Consider the following 21,539-nt stretch of genomic DNA (forward strand, 5'->3'; position numbering starts at 1 on the left):
ATATAGTCAAAGAAGGTAGGAGACATCGTTACGAGGACAGAGATTAGAGGTGGAAAGCCATGGGAAGGGTAAACTGGGGAAGAGGATGGTTGTTAACACTGGTGACAAGGAAGGAGAGGAGACCAGTGGAGAGAAAGAAGGGGCAGCCTCAGGGCTGGCAATGCTCTGGGGCCCCAGGTCCTCATGGAGCCCTGGCCTAGGCACTCACCGGGTTCCCGGTCTGGGCTGTCTGACAAAGGGTGCAGAGAAACTCCGGGGGCATCCTGCCCAGAAGTCCCAGAGTTCCGGTCCCGGGAAGAAAAGCCCAGGCTTCCCTTCCGATCTGCAAGGCCTGGCTTCTCAACTATGGAGACAGCAAGTAAGGGGATCCACATGACCTGGGCTAGCCAAGATGCTGAGCTCCAGCCCCTTTCTCATAACCAGTCAAGAGACCTCTACCTCCCTCCTACCTCAGACCCAGGACTCCCCCAGCTCCTCCTCCCTCAGGCCCAGGGAGCGCCCCTCCCTTCCTACTCAGGTCCCCAGGATAGTTGCTCTGACTTCAGGACCATACCATCAGCCTCAACTTTGAGATGTCGATAATCTGGGACTGAAATGAAAGATGGGATGGTGAGGTAGGGGGCACTGTGGGGAAGTCAAGGCGGGGCTGAGGCTAGGCACCTCACCCTGGGACTCTCCTCGGTTCCAGCGGGCAGCAGCGTCCAGGAAGCTGCTCAATCCTTTCTTGGTCTTGGTTGGCTCGTCTGACCGCCGGTTCCCTATCACCTGCAGGCAGTGGGGGAAGGGAGAGGAGGTTAGGCATTTCTCTGATGCCAGCAAAGCCTTTGGAATCAGGGGAGGGCAGAGTTGCTCCTCAGGGGGAAGGTGAGGGGGTCTCTGGGAGGAAAGGGTCAGGCCTGGGCTCTCAGGAAGGCACCTTTTTCCGAAAGAAGTTCCTCCCTGACTTCTTGTCCCCGCTCTTGGTCCGCACCCCAAGGTGGCGCATGTATAGGGTGATGGCACTGACCACGGCAGCACTGCGGGGAGGGGTCGGTGTGGGCCCACCTGACACCCACAGACCCATGGCCCTCGCCCGCCCCACCGCCCTCAGCCACACCCCCACCCACTGAGGCCACTTTCTACCCCAACCCCAAAACCACTTCCTGCTGAGTGTCTGGATAGGGGAGAGGGTTGAAGAAGACAGGATCAAGGAGCTGCCGCTCCAGCCCAGCATGCCAGCCCTCCACCTTGACCCCAGGGAACTAAATGCCACTGTGGTCATCTCTGCTTCCATCACCTCTTCTCCTCATCGGTAGAGATGGTGTGCCTGTAAGGAGAAGAGAGGCATTTGTGACAGAGTTGCTGAACCTGAGGTCCCTGTTTACCGAGCTCAAATGCCTGGGTTTTTGTCCTCTTAGAAGCTGAAATACGACCGTGGAGACAGCACCAAGTGGCAGAGCACCAGACTTGCATGTCTAAGGCCCCGGAGGTCTCAGTTTCAATTCCTAGCACTGCGATTAGCAAAGCTGAGCAGAGCTTCTTCCTCTTGTCAAAATAAGTACACAGGGGCCTGGGAGATGGTCCAGTGAGGAGGGTGCTGAACTTGGAAACATGAGGTCTTTAGATGGGTCCCCAGCACCCTACATTCCAGAGTGATGCTCTCGTTCTTTTCCCTATCTTGTACTGGTAAGTAAAATAATTTCAAAGAAGGAAATAACAGGGATCTATAACATAAACATTACCATACACAAGGACCCAGGTTCAAGTCCCTGCCCCCCAACTGTAGGAGGGAAGTTTCACAAGTGGTGAAGCAGTGCTGCAGGTATCTCTCTCTCTCTCTTTCTATCCCCCCACCCCCAACTACTCCTCTGTCTCTATCAACATAAGGGGGAAAATAAAATGAAATGGAAAACATAAAAATGCTGCCCAGAATGTTAGATTAGGGCCCGGGCAGTACACCTGGTTGAACACACATTACCATGTACAAGGAGCTGGGCTCAAGTGGCCAAGCTTCACTAGCAGTGAAGCAGTGCCGCTGGTATCTGTCTTTGTCCCACTCTACCTTCCTTCCCCCCCCCAATTTCTCTGTCTCATCAAATGTTTAATTTAAAGCATAAAAAAAGGGAGTGTATTAATCATGCAAGACCTAAGCCCCAGAAATAACCCTGGTGGTAATTACATTACATTAAAATTTTAAATTTAAAGTAAATGTGAACAAACAAACAAACAAGTTGGAAGGGGCAGGCAGTGGCACACCTGGTAGAGCACACAAGTTACAATACTTAAGGTTCCAGGTTCAAGGCCTCATTCCCCACCTGCAGGGGAAAGCTTCACACAAGTGGTAAAGCAGGTCTGCAGGTGTCTCTCTCCCTCTTTCTCTCTCTCCCCTTTCCCTCTCGATTTCTCTGTCACTATCAAATAAATAAAATATTTCTTAAAAATTGTGACAGGGAGAGAGGCAAGGCAGAGAAGGGACCTGTCAAAGCAGTTAAGCAAAATCATGCCAGAAGGGAGGAGGAGTCTGCCAACTGGGGTGAAAGTTATTGCAAGGAAGAGCTAGAACCTCGGTAGTAGGACTGGGGACCCCAGAGCTGGGAAGGGAAGTACAAAACCAGATGGACTTCAGCTGCAGGGTGGGACAACCCAGAAGTCAGGAGAAGAGCCCAAAATTCTGTGAAATGAACCCTGAAACTGCAGAGGGAACTTAGAGGCAGAACTGGGAGCCTGGGGTCACCCCACTCACTGCATATCCTCCAGAGAGCCCAGCAGCCGCTCAGCCACGTGCCGTTCCCGGGCCTCAAAAGTGGCACGGTCCCGCACCACCCAGGCCTCCAGCTGGGTCAGCTCCTGCTCCCAGGGTGTCATGCCCATCAGTCGCTTGGAGCGGAAGTCCTCCAGCTGCCGGCTCACGGCCGCCTGCTGACTCTGCACCACCTCTTGCACAAATTGCCGCTGCATGTCCTCGGAGATGAGGTCGGGCCGCGTGCGGTCTGCAGGGACATAGCAGGGGCTGGTGGGCAGTTCCCTGGGGGACTTGCTCCACACCCGCCCTTAGACTCCCAGCAGTCACACTTCCTTGGGCTGTGATAGTCAGGAAAGGGTGAATGAGAGTCCACAGTCTACCCGGGTCTGGAAGTGTGGCCTTGTTCTCTGGGCATCCTGGGAGGCTGGCCCCTCCCCTCCCTGCAAAGGATACCCCCACCACATCCCTCAGTCTCCTCCTCCTCTCCTTACCAAGTTCAAAGGCTACAGTGGAAGGGACTGTCACCCGAAGAACCTGCTCAGGAGAGAGAGTGGAGTGAGAGGAGGTGGGCATGGTGGTCCCAGGGAGGGAGGGTTAGCCTGGTGCCCTACCCAGAGCAGATTGGCTCTCCAAGAATCAGAGGGCCAGGCACTGGGTCACCTGAAGGTGTCTCTTACCGCAGTCTTATCCAGAAAGCTGTGGTAGAAGTCGAGGAAGGCCTTCTTGGCCTCTTTGGAACCCAAGGAGCCCAGCATGTCCGCGTGCAGGCAGCAGAGCTAGGGGACACAGACTTGTCTGTCCTCTCTCCTACCCCCACAAACCACATTCCCTTTATTATTATTAATATTATGACTAGACAGAGACAGAGAAGCAGAGAGAGAAAGAGACCACTGCATCAAAGCTTCCCTCAATGTGGTGGGGGCCAGGCTCAAACCTGGGTCTTGCACATAGCAAAGCAGTGCACGATCCAAGTGAGCTATTTTGCCAGCCCCATAACCCCTCTAGGAAGCCTTTGTCTTACAGCCTGGAAGGTAGTGTAGGCGATGAAGTTTTGGGCTCTTAAGCATGAGGTCCTGAGTTTGATCCTGGTATTATATGTACTAAAGTGATACTCTGGTGTCCCCACCCCCACCCCCCGGGCCCAGCCATTAATTTGTAAATAAGCAAGTGAGAAAGAATTGCTAGATATATTTCTAATATCCACATAAAAAAATTGCTACCATCCCCATACCCAGGCATTCACCTTCTTCCCACCACCCCAGGGGCTACGAGTATTTGTTGCAAAGTTTCTATCTTGGGAAATAGCTTTCTACACTTCTGTCTCTTCCCTCCCACCACTGGCACCTGCACTACGAGGACTAGGCAGATGCACACTAGATGCTGGACCAAAACTTTCACATCTGCTAAATCACAGAGACCATCTCTGTCCCGTTTTACAGATGAGAAAACTGAACTCAACAAATTTGTTCAAGGTCACATGGCTAATAAGTACACAGATGGAACCAGAATCTAGGCAGCCTTTCCATTTCAGTCTACTTCTTCTTTTAGCGTTTGCCCTTCTTCCGTAGCCAGTCAACAGCGTCAGGTTGAGCCTGATGTAAAGTTTCGAGACCTCCTTTGAATCTGGAGAGGTGGCAGTCGTTGACTATGTGCGTCATAGTCTGTCTAAAGCCTAGGAACATTTGAGACTGAGGACAATTGCCTGTGAGGTAAGACTGTTTTTTTCTTCATAAACAGCTTTGGAGAGGGGCTAGGCAGTGGTGCATCTGATTGAGTGCACATGTTACAATGTACAAGGACCAAGGTTCAAGTCTCCTCTTTCCACCTGCAAGGGGAAAGCTTCGCAAGCAATAAAGCAGTGCTGCAGGTCTCTCTCTCTCTCTCTCTCTACCTCCCCCACCCCTGTTGATTTCTATCTCTGTTCAATAAAAAATATAAAGGAAAAGAAAAAATGGGGAGTCGGGTGGTAGCGCAGCAGGTTAAGCGCAGGTGTCGAAAAGCACAAGGACCGGCCAAAGGATACCGGTTCAAACCCCTGGCTCCCCACCAGCAGGGGAGTCGCTTCACAAGTGGTGAAGCAGGTCTGCAGGTGTCTGTCTTTCTCTCCCCTTTTCTGTCTTCCCCTCCCCTCTCCATTTCTCTCTGTCCTATCCAACAACAACAACATCAATAACAATAATAATAAAAACTACAATAATAAAAAGACAAGGGCAACAAAAGGAATAAGTAAAAAAAAAAAAAAGAAAGAAAGAAAGAAAAAGAAACAGCTTTGGATAAACCTATCAGAGGTCAACAAGAAGCAGCCCAGGGGACCACAGCCATCTCTTGCTGCTCCCACAGCCAATGAAATGAGAGAATGGCCTGAGAGTATGTCTTAAAACGCCAGAGGTCATCTGGGTGACCTCAGCCAAACCCTGCCCTGTCAGGCAGGCCTTGGTTTCTGCATTTGTAAAAGGACACTGTACTGTATCTGGCTGAGTTCTAGAAGCCTCCAGGCTTAGAAGGGGGGCCCTCTTGCTCAAGAGGGCCACAACCTCCACGTGCCAAGGGAGGAACAGCCACTTTTCTGGAGAGAAGGCAATTATCTGATTTCCTCCAGTTTTTGAAACTGTGAGGGCAATTCACATGTCCTTCCTTGTGCAGCCTTCTATGTCCTTCCTAGTGCTTCTGTCAGACCCCTGGTTTTCTGGAGGGATCTGCTTTGATTTCCGGTACAGTGTGCAGTGTCCTGCCTGAGCTGGACTGTGCTAGGCCTTCCTCCTAATCAACCCTATTCACAGAGCCCCTTCTACCCAGCACTGTGCCTTCTCCCATTTGAATCCCCCTCTGGGCTCTCTCGCCTCTGCAGATATTTCCAGAAGGCATGGCACAACAGTTCCACCTCCCAGATATTTGCTGTGTGATATAAGAGGTTTCTGGATCACCAGTTACATTCTCTGTCTTGTGGGCTGCTTGTGGTGCTTTCTATTTCTGGATGAGGGTCTGTTATGTCACCTAAACACAGCACATCTAACACCTTTCTCCCAGGCTCCACCCTGAGTGACTGGTGGCATCTGTCAAGAAGTTCACCTAGTAGTCGGGTAGTGGGAAAGGGTGCCTTTTAGTGGGTGTTGCTGCTGCAGGCATGAGAGGGGACAGTGGCAGATTTCTACCAGGTGGCTGGATCCTCTGCTGCCTTCCACACAATCCTGTTTGTGTGTGTAGGCACATGCGCACCTGCGAGCTCTCCCCCAGGCCTCACTGCTCATATTCACAGGGGCACCTGAAATCAGGTCTGGATCATGCGGTGGGCTCTCTGGCTCATCTGCAGGACTACTTGTAGACTTTTCTTTTTGGCAGTCACCAGAGTCTCACCAGTCCACACTTTTCTCTTTCAGAAAGAAAGAGCCAGAGAGGAAGTCAGGCGGTAGCGCAGTGGGTTAAGAGCACATGGCATAAAGCGCAAGGACCAGCATAAGGATTCAGGTTCAAGCCCCCGGCTCCCCACCTCCAGGGGAGTCGCTTCACAAGCGGTGAAGCAGGTCTGCAGGTGTCTGTCTTTCTCTCCCCCTCTGTCTTCCCCTCCTCTTTCCATTTCTCTCTGTCCTATCCAACAACAACAACAACAACAATAATAACTACAACAATAAAACAACAAGGGCAACAAAAGGGAATAAATAAATATTTTTAAAAAAGAAAGAGCCAGAGAGTAAGACACCACAGCATCAAAGCTTCCTTCAGTAAGGTGGGGCCTAGGCTAGAACCTGGGTGTGCCAGTGTCAAAGCAGGAGCATTACTCTTGCTGAGTGAGCTATCTTCTAGATCTTGAACTGTTTTTCCATACCCTTCATGGACATAAATAATCTGAAGGCCCACCTAGCCCCACCCCCTATGCTGGCCCCACCCTTACCAGGGGTCCTGGCTCGAACTGCAGGGCCACATGTTGCAGAAGGGCCAGGAGGTGGGCTGGGCGTCGCTTCACCTGCTCCAGGCTCTGGAATTGGCTGTTCTGTTCCTCTGTGTTCTGGGGGTAGAGATAGGGTGAGAGTGGGGAGCAGAGGTGGAGTCTCAGTCTGGCTTTCCCTCTCCCGTCATGTCCAAATGGATCTGAGCCTGTAGGTGGAAGGGTGACGTAGGGGAATGGATGAGATTAAATGCTACAGTGGTGGTTGGCGAGGGAAAAGATGGAATAGGAGATCTGAGCTATAACTGGGGTACATCCAGGCTGGGGTAGTGAGAAGAGGGCAGAAGCAGTATCTGGAAGACAGAGAGAAGTAGAAAGATGGGGTAGAGGAGACAACATTCGTGGGGAAGGGGTGGAATTTGAGGCCAGGGCCTTAGGGAGCCTGGGATAGGGGCTCACCGTCTCCAGCTCATTCTCAAAATCCTCGTCCTCAGCCCCAATGATGCTGACGGGCACCATGCCAGGCCGGGGGGGCCCTGGGGCCTGTGGAAGGGGAGGGATGACCTCAGACCATGGTGCCCCTCACCCTTGCAGCTCCCCCCAGGCCCCTCAGCCCTTCCACTTACCAGCCCTCTGGTGACATCTTCTGTCTCCATAGACTCTGCAGGGCTGGGGAGGAGCAGTGGTTATTGGTTAGAGGGTGGGAGGAGGAGCAGTGGTTAGCGGGTGGGAGGAGTTGGATGGTTACTCACAGATTCCTGGCCCAGGTGTGAAGGTGAGTAAACAGCCTCCCTCTTACCCCCTCACCCCCACCCCCCCAGCTTCCACAACTCAATGGGGCCTCTGTGTGGCCACAAAGAGCCCTTCAGATGCCAGTCAGGGCGGGAGCCCAAGGACTGGGAGCCCTTTTTTTTTTGGGGGGGGGGGATGTGAGGGGTGGAGCTGGAAGCCCAGAAGCCTCATGAGAGCAGAGGAGCTGAGGGCCAGGATTTCTAAGCCTGAGGAAGAACTCATGGTAAGCAGGACTTACAGGCTGAGTTGGGAAGGTAAGTCGGGAGTAGGCAGGAGACAATTGGGGTGTTGGGGGGCTCTCCTCTGATCTGTGACAGGCTTGGGGCAGGATGTTGCCTCTGAACCCACCAGCTCCACTTCCTGTGACAGGAAGTCACCATGGCAAGTCCCCCAACCCCCAACTCTCTCCACACAAGAAACAAAACTCAACCCTATTGTGACCAGGACCAAGAGCCACATCACCCAGAGGTTGTCTCACTCAGAGACCTGGTATCTCCAAGGCTTCCAGTTCCAGAAAACAAGGGAGGAAAGTTGGGCAGTTCATCCCCAAGGTGTGTCTATGTCCTTCACCTTCCTCCATCCTTCTGTTTCAATGTTCTTCTCCTCCAGCCATCTTTCCCTGACTATCTGTCCCTTGATTCTGCTCATGACTTTGTCTCTTTTTCTCATTTTTCTTTTTTCCTTCCTGTCAATCTGCTTCATTGCCCCTCCTCCCAAAGCTCTGCCTCCCCTCCCTCTCTTCTCCCCCATAATTGGCTGCACCACATCCCTGCATCTGTTGTTCCAACTTTCCCATCTTTCCTTGTCTGTCTTCCTACCTCTAGTTTGCAGCCACCATCCTTCTACCTCTTGGAGGTACTGCCTCTCATCTCTCCCACCTCTTGCTGTCTCTCCCAGACTTTCTTAGGAGTCTCTCACTTCTCCCTGCATCTTCCCAACATCTTCTGTGCCCTCCAGTAGTCTGACTAATGCCACACGCGCCTGTGTCAGGGGGAAGAAGCAGTGGAAATGGGTGGAGTGGACCAGAAGGGGGGGGCTAAAAAGGCACCCAGCCTAAAGCTATTTATAACCCTGTGGTCTGAGACCCACCCTTCTCCCTCTTCCATAGGCCTCCTCCCTAGCACTTGCTATATGGAACCATGAATTGGATCATTATAAAACAATGAAACTTTCTGGAGTGTGCAGATGTCATCCTATAGATTTACCTGAACAGGCACTTTTTTTTATCCCCCCCCCATTAAATGCATTTGGGTAGTTTAAGAGTTGAGGACTGTTACATGTTCACAAAAATAAATTTTCAAGCCAAAGTAGGAAAAAAATTTTAAAAAAGAGTATTTATTATAATAGCTAAGCTTACATAGCATTCATAGTGTGCTAGGTGCTGTTCCAAGTGCTTCTCACCTAAAAACCACTTAACCCACACAGCCACAACCCCACATAATGACTGGCCCCATCAGAAATGGGAAACCTTCATCAGGCTAGCAGCTTCAATTTCTGGGCTAGAAAGCATGATCATGGTCACAGAAGAACTGTGCCCACCCCACTCAGGAGTGGAAATGCACCCAGAAGGCAGATTTGAAAGGAAGATTGTTCCGAAAGGGAATAATGAATGTATGCATGGGGAGGGCATATATTCTTGGAGCAAACGCTTGAGTCAAGCAGGCCCTGGACCAGGCACGTGACACTGCTTATGCCTTCATTCCTCAACCCAATAATGTGGAAATAAGAGCCAGCACTTAATGTGTTCTGAGTGCTGTTAAATATGTACCAGGCACAGTACCACTGTTCTGTACCAACACACTTTCCCATGATGTCATCAGCTCAGCATTACTATGATCCCCATTTTACAGAAGAGGGAACTGAGGCTTATAAAGGACAGAGCCAGGATTCAGACCCAGACTGTCCAGATCCAGAGTTTTATGCATTCAGTTGCCAGAATGTGCTGCTTCAGAGCCTGGAATACTGCCACCCCAACCTTCAGAAACCCAAATCCGAACCAAAGCTGGGTTGCATGGGGTCTTCTTCTAGTACTTGGGAAAGTAGAGGGTTCTGTGGATGCTGTTAGATTTGGCTACTAACACCAAGGTCTTTAGCTCAGGGGGGTTAAAGCAGGGGGAGGGACGGCTGCATAGGAGACAAGAGTTGAAGCTGTCAGATGGTTTCCCAGGCAGCTGACAAGGTCTGGGGTTCAGCAGAGGGGGTGCTGTGTGCACTGGGCTGTGAGTCGTCTGGGCGAGCTTAGAAGGGCCTAAGGGGTAGCTGTCCCCAGAACAAAGTGTGCACATGTGTGAGACGACAAGGGTGCCAAGGTCTACAAGTGGATGATATCCCTAGTCTCCAAGAACCCCTGGGCCCTAAAATAGAGAGGAGTTCCAGGGTAAAATACAAATATCCTTCAGGGTTCTATGGGGGTGTTAGGCCCCAGATTCTATCTGAGGCAAGGTGGCTCTGCAAGGATCGCAAGGATTGCAAGGGTCATGATTCCACAGGGAACGTGGCCTGTCTAGGGGACTCCTGGAGAACTGAAAGGGAACTAGGCTTCTACACGGGCGTGTGAGCTGGGACTATTGATCTGCGGTGATCCCATATCTATAAGGAGCCAGGTCTCCATCAGGGACTAGCAGGAAATTGGGGGGCGGGGGTTGTAATCTCTGTAGAACGCAGCGGGTCCACCTGAGCCCCAATTCCTACCCTGGACGTGGCGGGTCTCCAGGTTCCAAATCCCAAGGGGGATGTGGCTGTGTGCACGGCCAGGGATGCTGTGATGGGCATGCAGAGACGGGGTCTGATGCCCACGGGGGATGGGGGTCGTGTCCCTCACCTGCTCCGAGTTGGAGAAGCCACTGCAGCAGCCAGGACCGAAACCTTCGAGTGCCGGATCCGAGCTCTCCACTCCAGCACCCCCACCCCAACCCCCAAGACGCTCTAGCCGCCTGGGGGGGGGGCACCTTTGCGCACAGCTCCACTGCTCCCTCTTCTCCTGACGCTCTAGCCCGACGCCTGCCCACCTCCAGCCCGGGCGACTCTACTGCTCCCGCCAGACGCTCTAGCGCTCTACTGCGCCACGCTGGCCAGAAAGGGCCGCTCTGGCCTGTCTTGGAGGGCTGGTGTTTCCGTATCTTGACTGCCTCCGTCACTCGTCCGCTCCGCCCTCTGTCCCCGCCCCTGTCCCTCAGCCTAAGGTAGACCTGGTTCCAGCCCCCAGAGGTCGGGGCTCTATCTCAGGTTTCCAAGTCGTGGGGTCCTCGACACCCCGGGACAGGGCTCTCGCCCTATCCGACCTCCCTAATTCGGGGACCAGTTGAATCCCTAACGATCGCCTAGTTGCTCATCCATTAATCTTTCCACCCCGCCGGTCACATTTGAATCTGGGGCAGAGGAGCAGACACCCTGGGTTTGAGCAGACCTCTCCCCTGACCTGCAGTGTAACCCAGACCAAGACATCACTTCTTTCTAGGCTTCAGATTACCAATCCGTACAGCTAGGGGGGTGGGAATGGGTGGGAGGAGAGCCCTCCAGCCTTATCCCCTATCATCCATCTCTCAGGATGTTAGAATGAAAAGCCTAGAACAAAAAGTTTCCCATAAACACGTTCAAAAAGTGTTCGGAGGGGCCTGGCAGATAGCATAACGGTTATGCAAAATTACTTCCCTGCCTGAAGTTCCAAGGACACAGGCTTAATCCCCTGCATAAACCAGAGTTGATTAATGTTTTAAAATAATAATAGGGCTGGGGAGACAGCATAAAGGTTATGCAAAAGCCTTTCAAGCTTGAGGCTCTGAGGTCCCAGGTTCAATCCCCAGCACAACCATAAACCAGAACTGAGCAGTGTTCTGGTTAAAATAATAATAATAATAATAATAATAGGAAGACAGTATAATTGTTCTGCCAAATGATTTTCAGGCTTGAGTCTCTGAGGTCCCAAGTTCAATCCGCTGCACCACCATAAGCCAGAGCTGAGCAGTGCTCTGGTGCTTCTCCTCTCATTAAAAGTAAATAAATAAAATATATAATATTACTAATAAAGGTGCTCTACAGTTTGCTGCTCGGAGGCGGCTATTGTTGCTATTGTCATTTTTCTTTCTTAGGCGGCCTTGCAGCCTGCGGGGGCAGGAGGACTGCACTAAGTGGGGAGGTGGCTGCGAGTTCAAATCCCAGCTCCCCTGGGCCGCTCACCTCCCAGGTTCCCGGGGTGTGATCCCGGGATCAGTCAGTGATTGGACTCCCCGGGTCTCAGTCTTCCCACCTGCACAATGGGGGAGGGGCAATCGCCCGGCCTGGCACCCTGGTTCCCCTCACCCACGGGTTCGGGTGGTGTCTCCTCGCAGTTTGCCCTTTGACAGCTGGACCAGCGGAGTCGGGGGAGGGGCGGCGGCGGCTCAGCGGGGCGGGCCGAGGCCCCTGCAGCCCCTTTCTCCTCCCCGACCCGGGCGGCGGCCGAGCGGGAGTCCCGGGCGGGGGCGCCCCGGTACCTGCAGTCCGCGCTGGGAGGTGGCCCGAGGTCGGACTCGGCGATCCGGGGCCCTGCGTCCCGGCTCCCGCTTCCTGGCTCTGGCGGGGCAGGAAGTCGGGGCTTGTTTTTTTTTTTTTTTTTTTTTTTCCGGAGGCCCCCGCCCCGCCGCCCCTCCCCGCTTCCTGCCCGCGCCCCGAGTCCTCCCGGCACCTCAGCTTCCTTCCCCTTCTCGCCGCCCCGCCCCTCCTGCCCCTGCTGCACCCGCCGGCTGTGTCTGTCTGTCTGTCAGCCCCGCGCGCGCTGTCCTCCCCGCGGGGCTGCAGACGCCCCCGTGCGCCCCGGCGGGCCCGGGTCCAGCTCCATTTTTCTCGTCTGTGTGTCTGGCCCTTTCTCCCTTGGAGCCCTTTCTCCGTCATCGCATGTCCATCTGTCTTCCCTACCCCCCCCCCCCCGCAACTGTTGCTTGCAGTCCCTCAGGACGGGGGTAGGGATGGGGCGGAGGGGGGGGTTCGTCAGCTTCTCCAGGTCCATTTTACTGGGGGTGGTGGTGGGGTGGTGGCCCTGCTTCCTCTGCCCTGGAGAGAGAGGGGCTTTCTTCCCTTGCCTTTGACTCTCCTACTCTTCGTGGTCCTTATCCTTACTTACTGCATCTATCTCACTGTCCCTCCGTGTGCCAGTCTCTCTCTCCTCCCCATCTCTCTGTGCCTCTGGCTGAACTTCCTCCTGATGTCTCCTGTACCACCACCACCACCACCACCACCACCACCACCACCACCACCACCACCACCCTCCTCAATGCTGCCCCAGACAGTCCATTCTCAGGGAGGAGGTGTGGCCTGGCCAGAGGCTGAACTGAGTACCAACCACCTCCCTCAGATGTTCCCCTGCCTGTGAGGGATTTCAGTACACAAAACTCAAGACGGTCCTGTTACTTGTGCCTTGGCCATCAGGGACATGACTTGGTGTGGGGCCTTCCCCAAGATACTTCCTGTTTCTTGCAAGCCCCAGAGGTAGCACAGTGAATAAAGTATGAGATTTTCAAGCATGGGGTTCTGAGTTCCATCCACTCCCTGCATCATATGTGTTCGAGTGATGCTCAGGTTCTCTCTCTCTCTCTCTCTTCCTATCTTTCTCTCATAAACAAATAAGTACATATTCAAATAACAAAAACTGTTAAAGATACTTCGTATTTCTTTCAGGGGGCAGCCAAATCTGGCTACCTAGTCTTAAGTGGGGGGATGAGGCTGGAGCTGGAGGCCCAGAGAACTGAAGGAGATGGAGGCTGGGGACCTGAACCCCTGAGTTCCAGGGAAGTATGGAGGGCAGTACCCATGAGATCCATGACTCCCGAGGTCTGCAGTGAGGAAGGATTTATTATCACTAAGTGGCCATGACAGAGCAGAGGGGAGGTGACACTAACGAGGCTGCTGCCATCAGTGCCCCTGGAGGCAGCAATTAAGGGCTCATTATGCGCAGAGCTGGGGGCCAGGGAAAGAAGGAGGGGGAGGGTTGAAGGAAAGGATTGAGTCAGGGTGCTGGTACAGGGTTAGAAGACAGTTTGAAGGGAAGAGTGGACCCAAAGGGAAGTGACTCAGGACACTTGTAGGAAAGAGCAGGTTCCAGGATCACAGGGTGCCACTGCAGATGGAGCATAGCAGGCTCCTGTTGGTCACGGCTTCTCCAGCTGGACATCTCCAACGTGGAGGCTACCCACATCCTGGTAGGTGCCCTGGAGGCCCCTGGAGATGTCCTCGTACATGGAGCAGTCATCCAAGTTCAGGCCCTGGAATGGAAACATGACTGTGAGTCCAACCCACCCCAGGGAGGAACCCAGGAAACCTCACCCTCCCAAATATATCTGCCCCTACCTCCCACCCCCCATGTACACACACACTCTGCACTCACCTCATAAAGATTTTCATCTTCATAGTCATCCTGGGCATCTGCCCCGAACTTCATGTTCTGCCAGCGTTTCTGTGGGGTGGGTGTGTAGGGGGTATTGGCGTGGGGTGTGAGGGAAGGCGTTTTCTTTTTTTTTAAAATATTTATTTATTCCTTTTTGTTGCCCTTGTTTCTTATTGTTATAGTTATTGTTGTTATTGATGTTGTTGTTGTTGAATAGGACAGAGAGAAATGGAGAGAGGAGGGGAAGACAGAGAGGGGGAGAGAAAGACAGACACCTGCAGACCTGCTTCACCACTTGTGAAGTGACTCCCCTACAGGTGGGGAGCCGGGGGCTCGAACCCAGATCCTTATGCTGGTCCTTCCACTTTGCGCCACCTGCACTTAACCCACTGTGCTACTGCCCGACTCCATTTTTATTTTTTAATATATATTTATTTTCCCTTTTGTTGCCCTTGTTGTTTTATTGTTGTAAGTTATTACTGTTGTTATTGATGTTGTTGTTGTTGGATAGGACAGAGAGAAATGGAGAGAGGAGGAAAGGACAGAGAGGGGGAGAGAAAGACACCTGCAGATCTACTTCACCGCCTGTGAAGCAACTCCCTTGCAGGTGGGGAGCTGGGGGCTCGAACCGGGATCCTTATGCCGGTCCTTGCACTTTGCTCCACATGCGCTTAAGCCGCTGCTGAGAAGGTATTTTTTCTTTAAAATATTTATTTATTTATTCCCTTTTCTTGCCCTTGTTGTTTCACTGTAGTTATTGCTGTTGTTCTTGATATTGTTGTTGTTGTATAGGACAGAGAGAAATGGAGAGAGGAGGGAAGACAGAGAGGGGAGAGAAAGATAGACACCTGCAGACCTGCTTCACCGCCTGTGAAGTGAACCCCTGCAAGTGGGGAGCCGGGGGCTTGAACTGGGATCTTTACGCTGGTCCTTGAGCTTGGTGCTATGTGTGACTGCGATTAACCTCTTTTTTTTTTTTTAAAGATTTTTTTTATGTATTAATGAGAAAGATAGAAGGAGAAAGAGAAAGAGCCAGACATCACTCTGGTACATGTGCTGCCGGGGATTGAACTCAGGACCTCATGCTTGAGTCTAGTTCCTTAACCACTGTGCCACCTCCTGGACCACGAGAAGGTGTTTTCAAGACAGACAGACAGACAGACACACACACACACACACACACACACACACACCACCACCACCACCACCACCACCACCACCACCACCACCACCACCACCACCACCACCACCACCAGGAAGTGTTTCATCAGGGAGAGTGAGGGAAGTACCCAAAGCCACAGGGTAGGTCTTAGTGAGCCTTAGCCCTTGCCCTACATTGTCCTGTTCTCTGTGGATAATAGTAATAGCAAAGGGTGCTGCCCAGAAAATGGCACAGTGGCTACAGCATTGAACTCTGAAACATGAGGTCCAGAGTTTGATCCCTGGTGATTCTCTGGTTCCATATCTCTTATCTTTCTCATATAAAAATATATATCAGGTGGAGAAGATAGTACAGTGGTTATTTGAAAAGACTCTCATGTCTGAGGCTGTCAGGTCCCATGTTCAACCCCCAGTACTGCCATAAGCCAGATTTGAGTCATGCTCTGGTAAAATAAATGAATAAATAAATATTAAAATTAATCTTTATGGTGTATTGCACCAAAGTAAAAGACTCTGGTGTGGGTGAGGGGGAGAGTACAGGTCCTGGAAAAGGATAACAGAGGACACAGTGGGGGTTGTATTGTTATGTGGAAAACTGAGAAATATTATGCATGTTTAAACTATTATATTTACTGTCATATATAAAACATTAATCCCCCAATAAAGAAATTTTAAAAAATTAATCTTTAGACATTTTTTTTTGCCTCTAGGGTTATTGCTGGGGCTCTGTTCCTGCACTATGAATCCACTGCTCCTGGAGGCTATTTTTTCCCTTGTGTTGCCCTTGTTGTTCATCGTTGTTGTTATTATTGTTTTTGTTATTGCTGTTGTTGTTGTATAGGACAGAGAGAAATATAGACATCTGCAGACCTGCTTCACCGCCTGTGAAGTGACCCCCTTGCAGGTGGGGAGCCGGGGGCTCAAACCAGGATCTTTACACCGGTCCTTGAGCTTCTCACCATGTGTACTTAATCCACTGCACTACCGCCCGGCCACCATCTTTAGACATTTTAAAGAGAATAACAGAATTATAAAAAATTCTAGGAGGCTGGACACACTTGGTTAAGCACACAAATTACCATGTGCAATGATCCAGGTTTCTCCACCTGAAGGGGAAAAGCTTCATGAGCAATGAAGCAGGTCTGCAAGTATCTATTCCTCTCCCTTTCTAGCTCCCCTTCCCTCTCAATTTGTCTCTCTGTCCTGTCAAATTGAAGAGAGAGAGAGAAATGGCCACCAGGAGGGATAGATTCGTCATGCAGGCACCAAGCCCCAGCAATAATCCTGGTGTGGTGGTAATAACATAAAAAAATATATAATAAAACAAAATCCTTTCTTTGGATTAATTCCTTTAGTTCCCACAGCTCCCATGAGGTGTGTGTCATCAACCTCCCCATTACAGGTGGGGAGCCCCAGCCTCGGTGGTCCCCAGGGTGACTTACCCTGAACAGCAGCAGTGTCCCAGGCACCACGGCGCAGAACAGCAGGATGATCCCCTCAGCTGTGATGATGTTGTTCTTGGTGCTCTCCCCCATGTCCAGGAAGGGTCTGGGGAGTGGCTCTGTGAGGAGGGGGGTCTGTTCAGAACCCTGGCCCTTCTAGACCTCCCTGCTTCCTCCCTCATCTTACTCATCTTACTGAGGAGGAGACCTCCATTGAAGCTCCCCCACCCCTCCCTCTGCAGGTGAAAGAATCAGTGAGTCAGGGCCAGGAAACAGAGTTGGCAGTCAGCTGAGGTAAAGAACAAACACCTCATCACAGACCCCTGCAAGTGTCAACCCGGCTTTGACCTAGCACGTTATGATTGGGCCCTCCTCAATCGCTATCGAACAGGCCATGGCCTGTGCGCTGCTATGTTCCATCGCTGGGGAGCCAGAGAAGACCCGAACTGCCCCTGCGGCTCCAGACAGACTATGACCCACATAGTCAACGACTGCCACCTCTCCAGATTCAAAGGAGGTCTCGAAACTTTACATCAGGCTCAACCTGACGCTGTTGACTGGCTACAGAAGAAGGGCAAACGCTAGAAGAAGAAGGGCCAGGATACTGGCTCAACCCTTTAGAGCACCCACTCATAGGTCTGAGGTCCCAGAGTCTACAGCTTCAATTACCAACGCCACCTTATGCTTATGCCAGAGCTGAGAAGTGCTCTGATCTCTTTCTTTCTCTCTCTCTCCCTCAGTCACTCTGAGATGAGTTTTTCACATAAGAATAGAGATGCAGAGAAAAGGAGAGAGAGACCACAGCACTGAAACTTCCTCTAATGCAGTGGGGGTTGGGCTTGAACTTGGGAGGTGTTCATGACAAAGCAGTTCATTATCCAAGTGAGTTATTTTGTTGACCCAATAAATAAAACTTAAAAATAAAAAGAGAAAGGAATGAGTGGTGGCACACCTTGTTGAGCACATGTATTAACAGTGTGCAAGGACCCAGGTTCAAGTCACTAGTTCCCACCTGCAGCGGGGAAACTTTACCAGAGGTGTAGCAGGGATGCAGGTATCTCTCTCTCTCCCTCTCTATCTCTTCTCTCAATTTACTCCTGTCTTTACCAAAAATAAATAAATAAATAAAACTAAAAAATAAATTCAATTTAGGGGATCGGGCGGTAGCGCAGCAGGTTGAGCACACGTGGCACAAAGAGCAAGGACTGGCTTAAGGATCCCAGTTCGAGCCCCCGGCTACTCACCTGCAAGGGAGTCGCTTCACAGGTGGTGAAGCAGGTCTGCAGGTGTCCGTCTTCCCTCCCCATCTTCCCCTCCTCTCTCAATTTCTCTCTGTCCTATCCAACAACAAAGACATCAACAACAACAATAAAAACCACACCAAGGCTACAACAACAAGAGCAACAAAATGGGGGTGGGGGGAAGGCTTCCAGGAGCAGTGGATTCATGGTACAGGCACTGAGCCCCAGCAATGAGCCTGGAGGCAAAAAATAAAAAAATAAATTCAATTTAAAGACAACAGCCCTCGAGTTGATGTGGCAGACAAAGTGGTGAACACTTAATGTGCATGAAATTCTGAGTTTGATCCTAGGCATCAAGATGTGTCAGAGGGATGCTCTCATTCTCTTTCCCTTCCTTTGTGTCTCATAAATAAACCAGTTTTTTAAATTAATTTATTTATTCCCTTTTCTTGCTCTTGTTTTTATTATTGTAGTTATTATTATTGTTATTGATGTCATTGTTGTTGGATAAGACAGAGAGAAATGGAGAGAGGAGGGGAAGACAGAGTGGCGGGGAGAAAGATAGACACCTGCAGACCTGCTTCACTGCCTGTGAAGGACTCCCCTGCAGTGGGGAGCTGGGGGCTGGAACCAGGATCATTATGCCGGTCCTTGAGCTTTGTGCCACTTGCACTTAACCCACTGCACTACTGCCCGACTCTCCATAAACCAATATTAAAAATAAGTGGGGGAGTTGGGCACAAAGCACAGTGAAGCAGGTCTGCAGGTGTCTATCTTTCTCTCCCCATCTCTGTCTTCCCCTCTTTTTTCCATTTCTCTCTGTCCTATCCAACAATGACAACAGCAATAACAACAACAATAAACCAACAAGGTCAACAAAAGGGAATAAATAAATAAATAAATATTTAAAAAATAATAATAAAATAAGAGACCTGGAGGTGGAGCAATGGATAATGTGTTGAAGTTTGAAGCATGGGGTGTCCCAAATTCAATGCTGGCATTACATATGCTAGAGTGATGTTCTGATTTTTACTCTCTTTCTCATATTAATAAATATTAATGAATAAAATCTTGCAGCCAGTTAGTAGCACACCTGGTGGAGCACACTTGTTAAAATACACGAGGATTGTTCAAGCCCTGGGTCCCCAGCTGCAGCTTCACTGAAGCGGTGCTGAGGATGTTTCTCTCATCCTTCCTCTTTTAATTCTTCTTCTTATATTTTTTAAAGATATATTTATTTATGAGAAAGATAGGAGGAGAGAGAAAGAAGCAGACATCACTTTGGCACATGTGCTGCTGGGGATCGAACTTGGGACCTCATCTTGAGAGTCCAAAGCTTTACCACTTCGCCACCTCCCAGACCACTATTTTTTTAATTTTTAAAAATTATTTATTTATTGGATAGAGATAGCCAGAAATTGAGAGGAAGGGGAGGGAGAGAGGAAGAGAGACAGAGAGACACTGCAGCACTGGCTTCGCCACTTGAGAAGCTTTCCCCCTGCATGTGGGGAGCGGGGACTTGAACCCGGGTCCTCACATATTGTAACGTGTGCACTCAACCAGGTGTGCCACCACCCAGCCCCTTTCATTCTTCCTCTCTATCTCCACCTTCCTTCTCATCTGTCTCTATCCAAAATTGACTAAATATGTAACTATTATATATATTTACATTATATATAACACAATTACTAGTCATCTGATTAAGTAAAAAAACTAGACTCAGTGTGTCAGTGCTTGAGTATGTATCTGACCCCATGGAGCAGGTGCCACTGCAGTCTCTACTGTTCCCAAGTCACAGCCGTGGGGTGGCACATCCAGGCCCCCACACTCACCTCGCACTCGGAGGTAGGTGCCACAGGACTCCTGCGTCTTGTTATCCTCCTCCACACGGCAGAAGTACATGCCCCCATGGCTCTTGTTTGCTTGTGAGATGACCAGCTCACCCTTGGGGTTGTCATAGTCCAGGCGTTTGGGGGGCCACGTTTGATTGCTTTGGAGAGCGAGCCACCAGGTGACCTTGGGTTGACTGCCGGGCTTGCTGTCTTTGTATAGACACTGGAGGCGGGCCTCGTCCCCCACTTTCACCGTCACCGAGGGCAGACCTGGCTCCACCCGCAGGGCCTGGCACCTAGGGCCTTTGGGGAGTGGGGTGACGAGTAGAGGTGGTGAGTCAGGGACTGTGGACTGAGACTCAAGACACAGTCCCAACCCAGTCCCGAGCTGTAGCACCTTTGAGAGAGAGAGAGAGAGAGAGTGTGTATGTGTGTGTGTGTGTGTGTGTGTATGTGTGTATACACATTTAGGGTGGGGAGGGGCAGGGTGGGGAGGATGGCCCTGGGGAGGAGGGGAGATACACTGGTGGTCCAGATTGGGGGTACTGGAGGGGGTTCCTGAACCTTTGAAAAATGGGGAACGTGGGGGCTGGGTGGTGGCACACCTGGTTGAGTGCACATGTTACAGTGCGTAAGGATCCAGGTTAAGCCCCCGGTCCCCACCTGCAGGGGGGAAAGCTCTGTGAGTGGTGAAGCAGGGCTGCAGGTGTCTCTCTGTCTCTCTGTCCTCTCTCTCCCCATTTCTCTTTCTGACTGTATCAAATAAATAATAGATAATTAACAAAAAACAAAAAAGGAATGGGGAATATGAAAATATTCCTGTGAGGTAACAGAGAGAGTGAGCTCTAGAAGGAAAGAGAGAGGACCTACCCTGGAGGAGGGGGGTGAGGATATGCTGGAGGAGAGTAGACCCCTCCACCACCATGGCCTGATGCTGCTGGGGGCTCCCTTTTCACCTCTCCAGCACTGTTTCTCGCCACCCTTCCCACACCCACTCTGCTCTGGCCCCGCCTACCCAGCTCTCCTGCCATTTGGCTATTCGGTTCCCTGGTGCCCTTCCAGATGTGTCTGGGTATCCTCTGCTCCTGAAGGCCTTCCTGGACCCCTTGCCCAGTAAGCCTGCCCCCAACCCCAGCATGCCCAGCGTAGCATGAGTGGCAGCCTGTGCTGAACCTCTTCGTCGCCTCATGACCCTGTCTCCTCGTTCTCAGGGAACTAAGGGCTTGGCTGGGAGCCCAGGAACAGTCTTAGGAGGGTGGCTGGTGAGTGAAAAGCATCAGCACTCAGTCCCCTACCCTCTAGAAGTTCTGAGTCCCTTGGCTGTCACTCTGGGCCAGTACCCTCTCCTGAGTCCCAGCTCAAATACGCGGGTGACAGTCCAACCAGCTGGTTTGGTGGTAGTGGTGGCAGAGTACCATGAGTCTCCCTCCTCCACACTGAGAAGGGGTTTGTTCCTCAGGGGAGAAGGGGTGGGTGGGTTGGGGTGACTGATATTCAAAGCAGAGAAGGAAAATAGCCCCCACCCACCAAGCTGAGTGCTACCCCTAAGTCCTTTTCCTGTCCCAGCTCTGGACTCAGTCAAGGGTGACCTCAGTTCCATATTTGGACCCTCAAGGGACGAAGGGATGAAAGGGCGGGGACATTTTGTTCCTGTCTCCCTCCATGGGGCTGTGGGCTCCCCTTCAACTCCTCTAAGCTCCCTCCAGCATCCCCTCACCACACTTGGGAAAGCCAAGAAGACAGATATTTCTACAGGGCCTTTCCCTCCTGCTGGTGCCTTTTCCCCTTCACTCCTCCATCCCCCCCACCCCAGCGCTCTTTACTCTGTTCTCTCTCCAGCCTCCCCAGCCTCCCCCCCCAAAAAAAAAAGAAAGAAAGAAAGAAAAAGAACCCATACACATACCCATTCCTGAGACCAAGAAGAGGAGGAAGATGGCGGCAGGAAGGGCTCGGAAGACTCCCTGACCCCCAGGCATCTTTCCCTGTGGGCTGGCTGGTCTGGGCTGCAGCTGTCCTATGGTACCAGAACCTACTTCAGCTTGGCCCTCCTAACCCCGCCCCGCTTCCTGCCCAGCCCTGCCGGAGATGGGCTCCACTGGCCCCACTGC

The 21,539-nt window shown here is 51.5% G+C and overlaps 2 protein-coding genes across 5 annotated transcripts in view; both read right to left on the minus strand.

Annotated features, from left to right (window-relative positions):
• Positions 1–12,052, minus strand: part of ARHGEF1 (Rho guanine nucleotide exchange factor 1) — a 30,709-nt gene extending 18,657 nt beyond the window's left edge. For all 4 annotated transcript variants that reach the window (XM_060186053.1, XM_060186051.1, XM_060186049.1 and 1 more), the window contains exons 1-12: positions 11,870–12,052; positions 7,232–7,274; positions 7,065–7,148; positions 6,612–6,725; positions 3,400–3,498; positions 3,214–3,256; positions 2,723–2,969; positions 1,277–1,306; positions 917–1,016; positions 666–765; positions 554–589; positions 209–343 (exon numbers count right to left, since the gene is read on the minus strand). In XM_060186053.1, the coding sequence (XP_060042036.1) occupies positions 209–343; positions 554–589; positions 666–765; positions 917–1,016; positions 1,277–1,306; positions 2,723–2,969; positions 3,214–3,256; positions 3,400–3,498; positions 6,612–6,725; positions 7,065–7,148; positions 7,232–7,261 (1,018 nt within the window). In that variant the 5' untranslated portion in view covers positions 7,262–7,274; positions 11,870–12,052. The remainder of the gene's footprint in view (positions 1–208; positions 344–553; positions 590–665; positions 766–916; positions 1,017–1,276; positions 1,307–2,722; positions 2,970–3,213; positions 3,257–3,399; positions 3,499–6,611; positions 6,726–7,064; positions 7,149–7,231; positions 7,275–11,869) is intronic.
• A 1,160-nt stretch (positions 12,053–13,212) lies between these two features.
• On the minus strand, positions 13,213–21,539 carry CD79A (CD79a molecule). The gene is made up of 5 exons (XM_060186054.1): positions 21,335–21,539; positions 19,432–19,734; positions 16,359–16,477; positions 13,756–13,824; positions 13,213–13,633 (listed from the first exon to the last, which is right to left on the minus strand). Exons 1-5 carry the CDS (start codon positions 21,405–21,407, stop codon positions 13,520–13,522), a joined length of 678 nt encoding a protein of 225 aa, XP_060042037.1. The 5' UTR covers positions 21,408–21,539; the 3' UTR covers positions 13,213–13,519.

The sequence above is a fragment of the Erinaceus europaeus genome, chromosome 2 (assembly GCF_950295315.1).
Source record: "Erinaceus europaeus chromosome 2, mEriEur2.1, whole genome shotgun sequence".
Taxonomy (NCBI): domain Eukaryota; kingdom Metazoa; phylum Chordata; class Mammalia; order Eulipotyphla; family Erinaceidae; genus Erinaceus; species Erinaceus europaeus.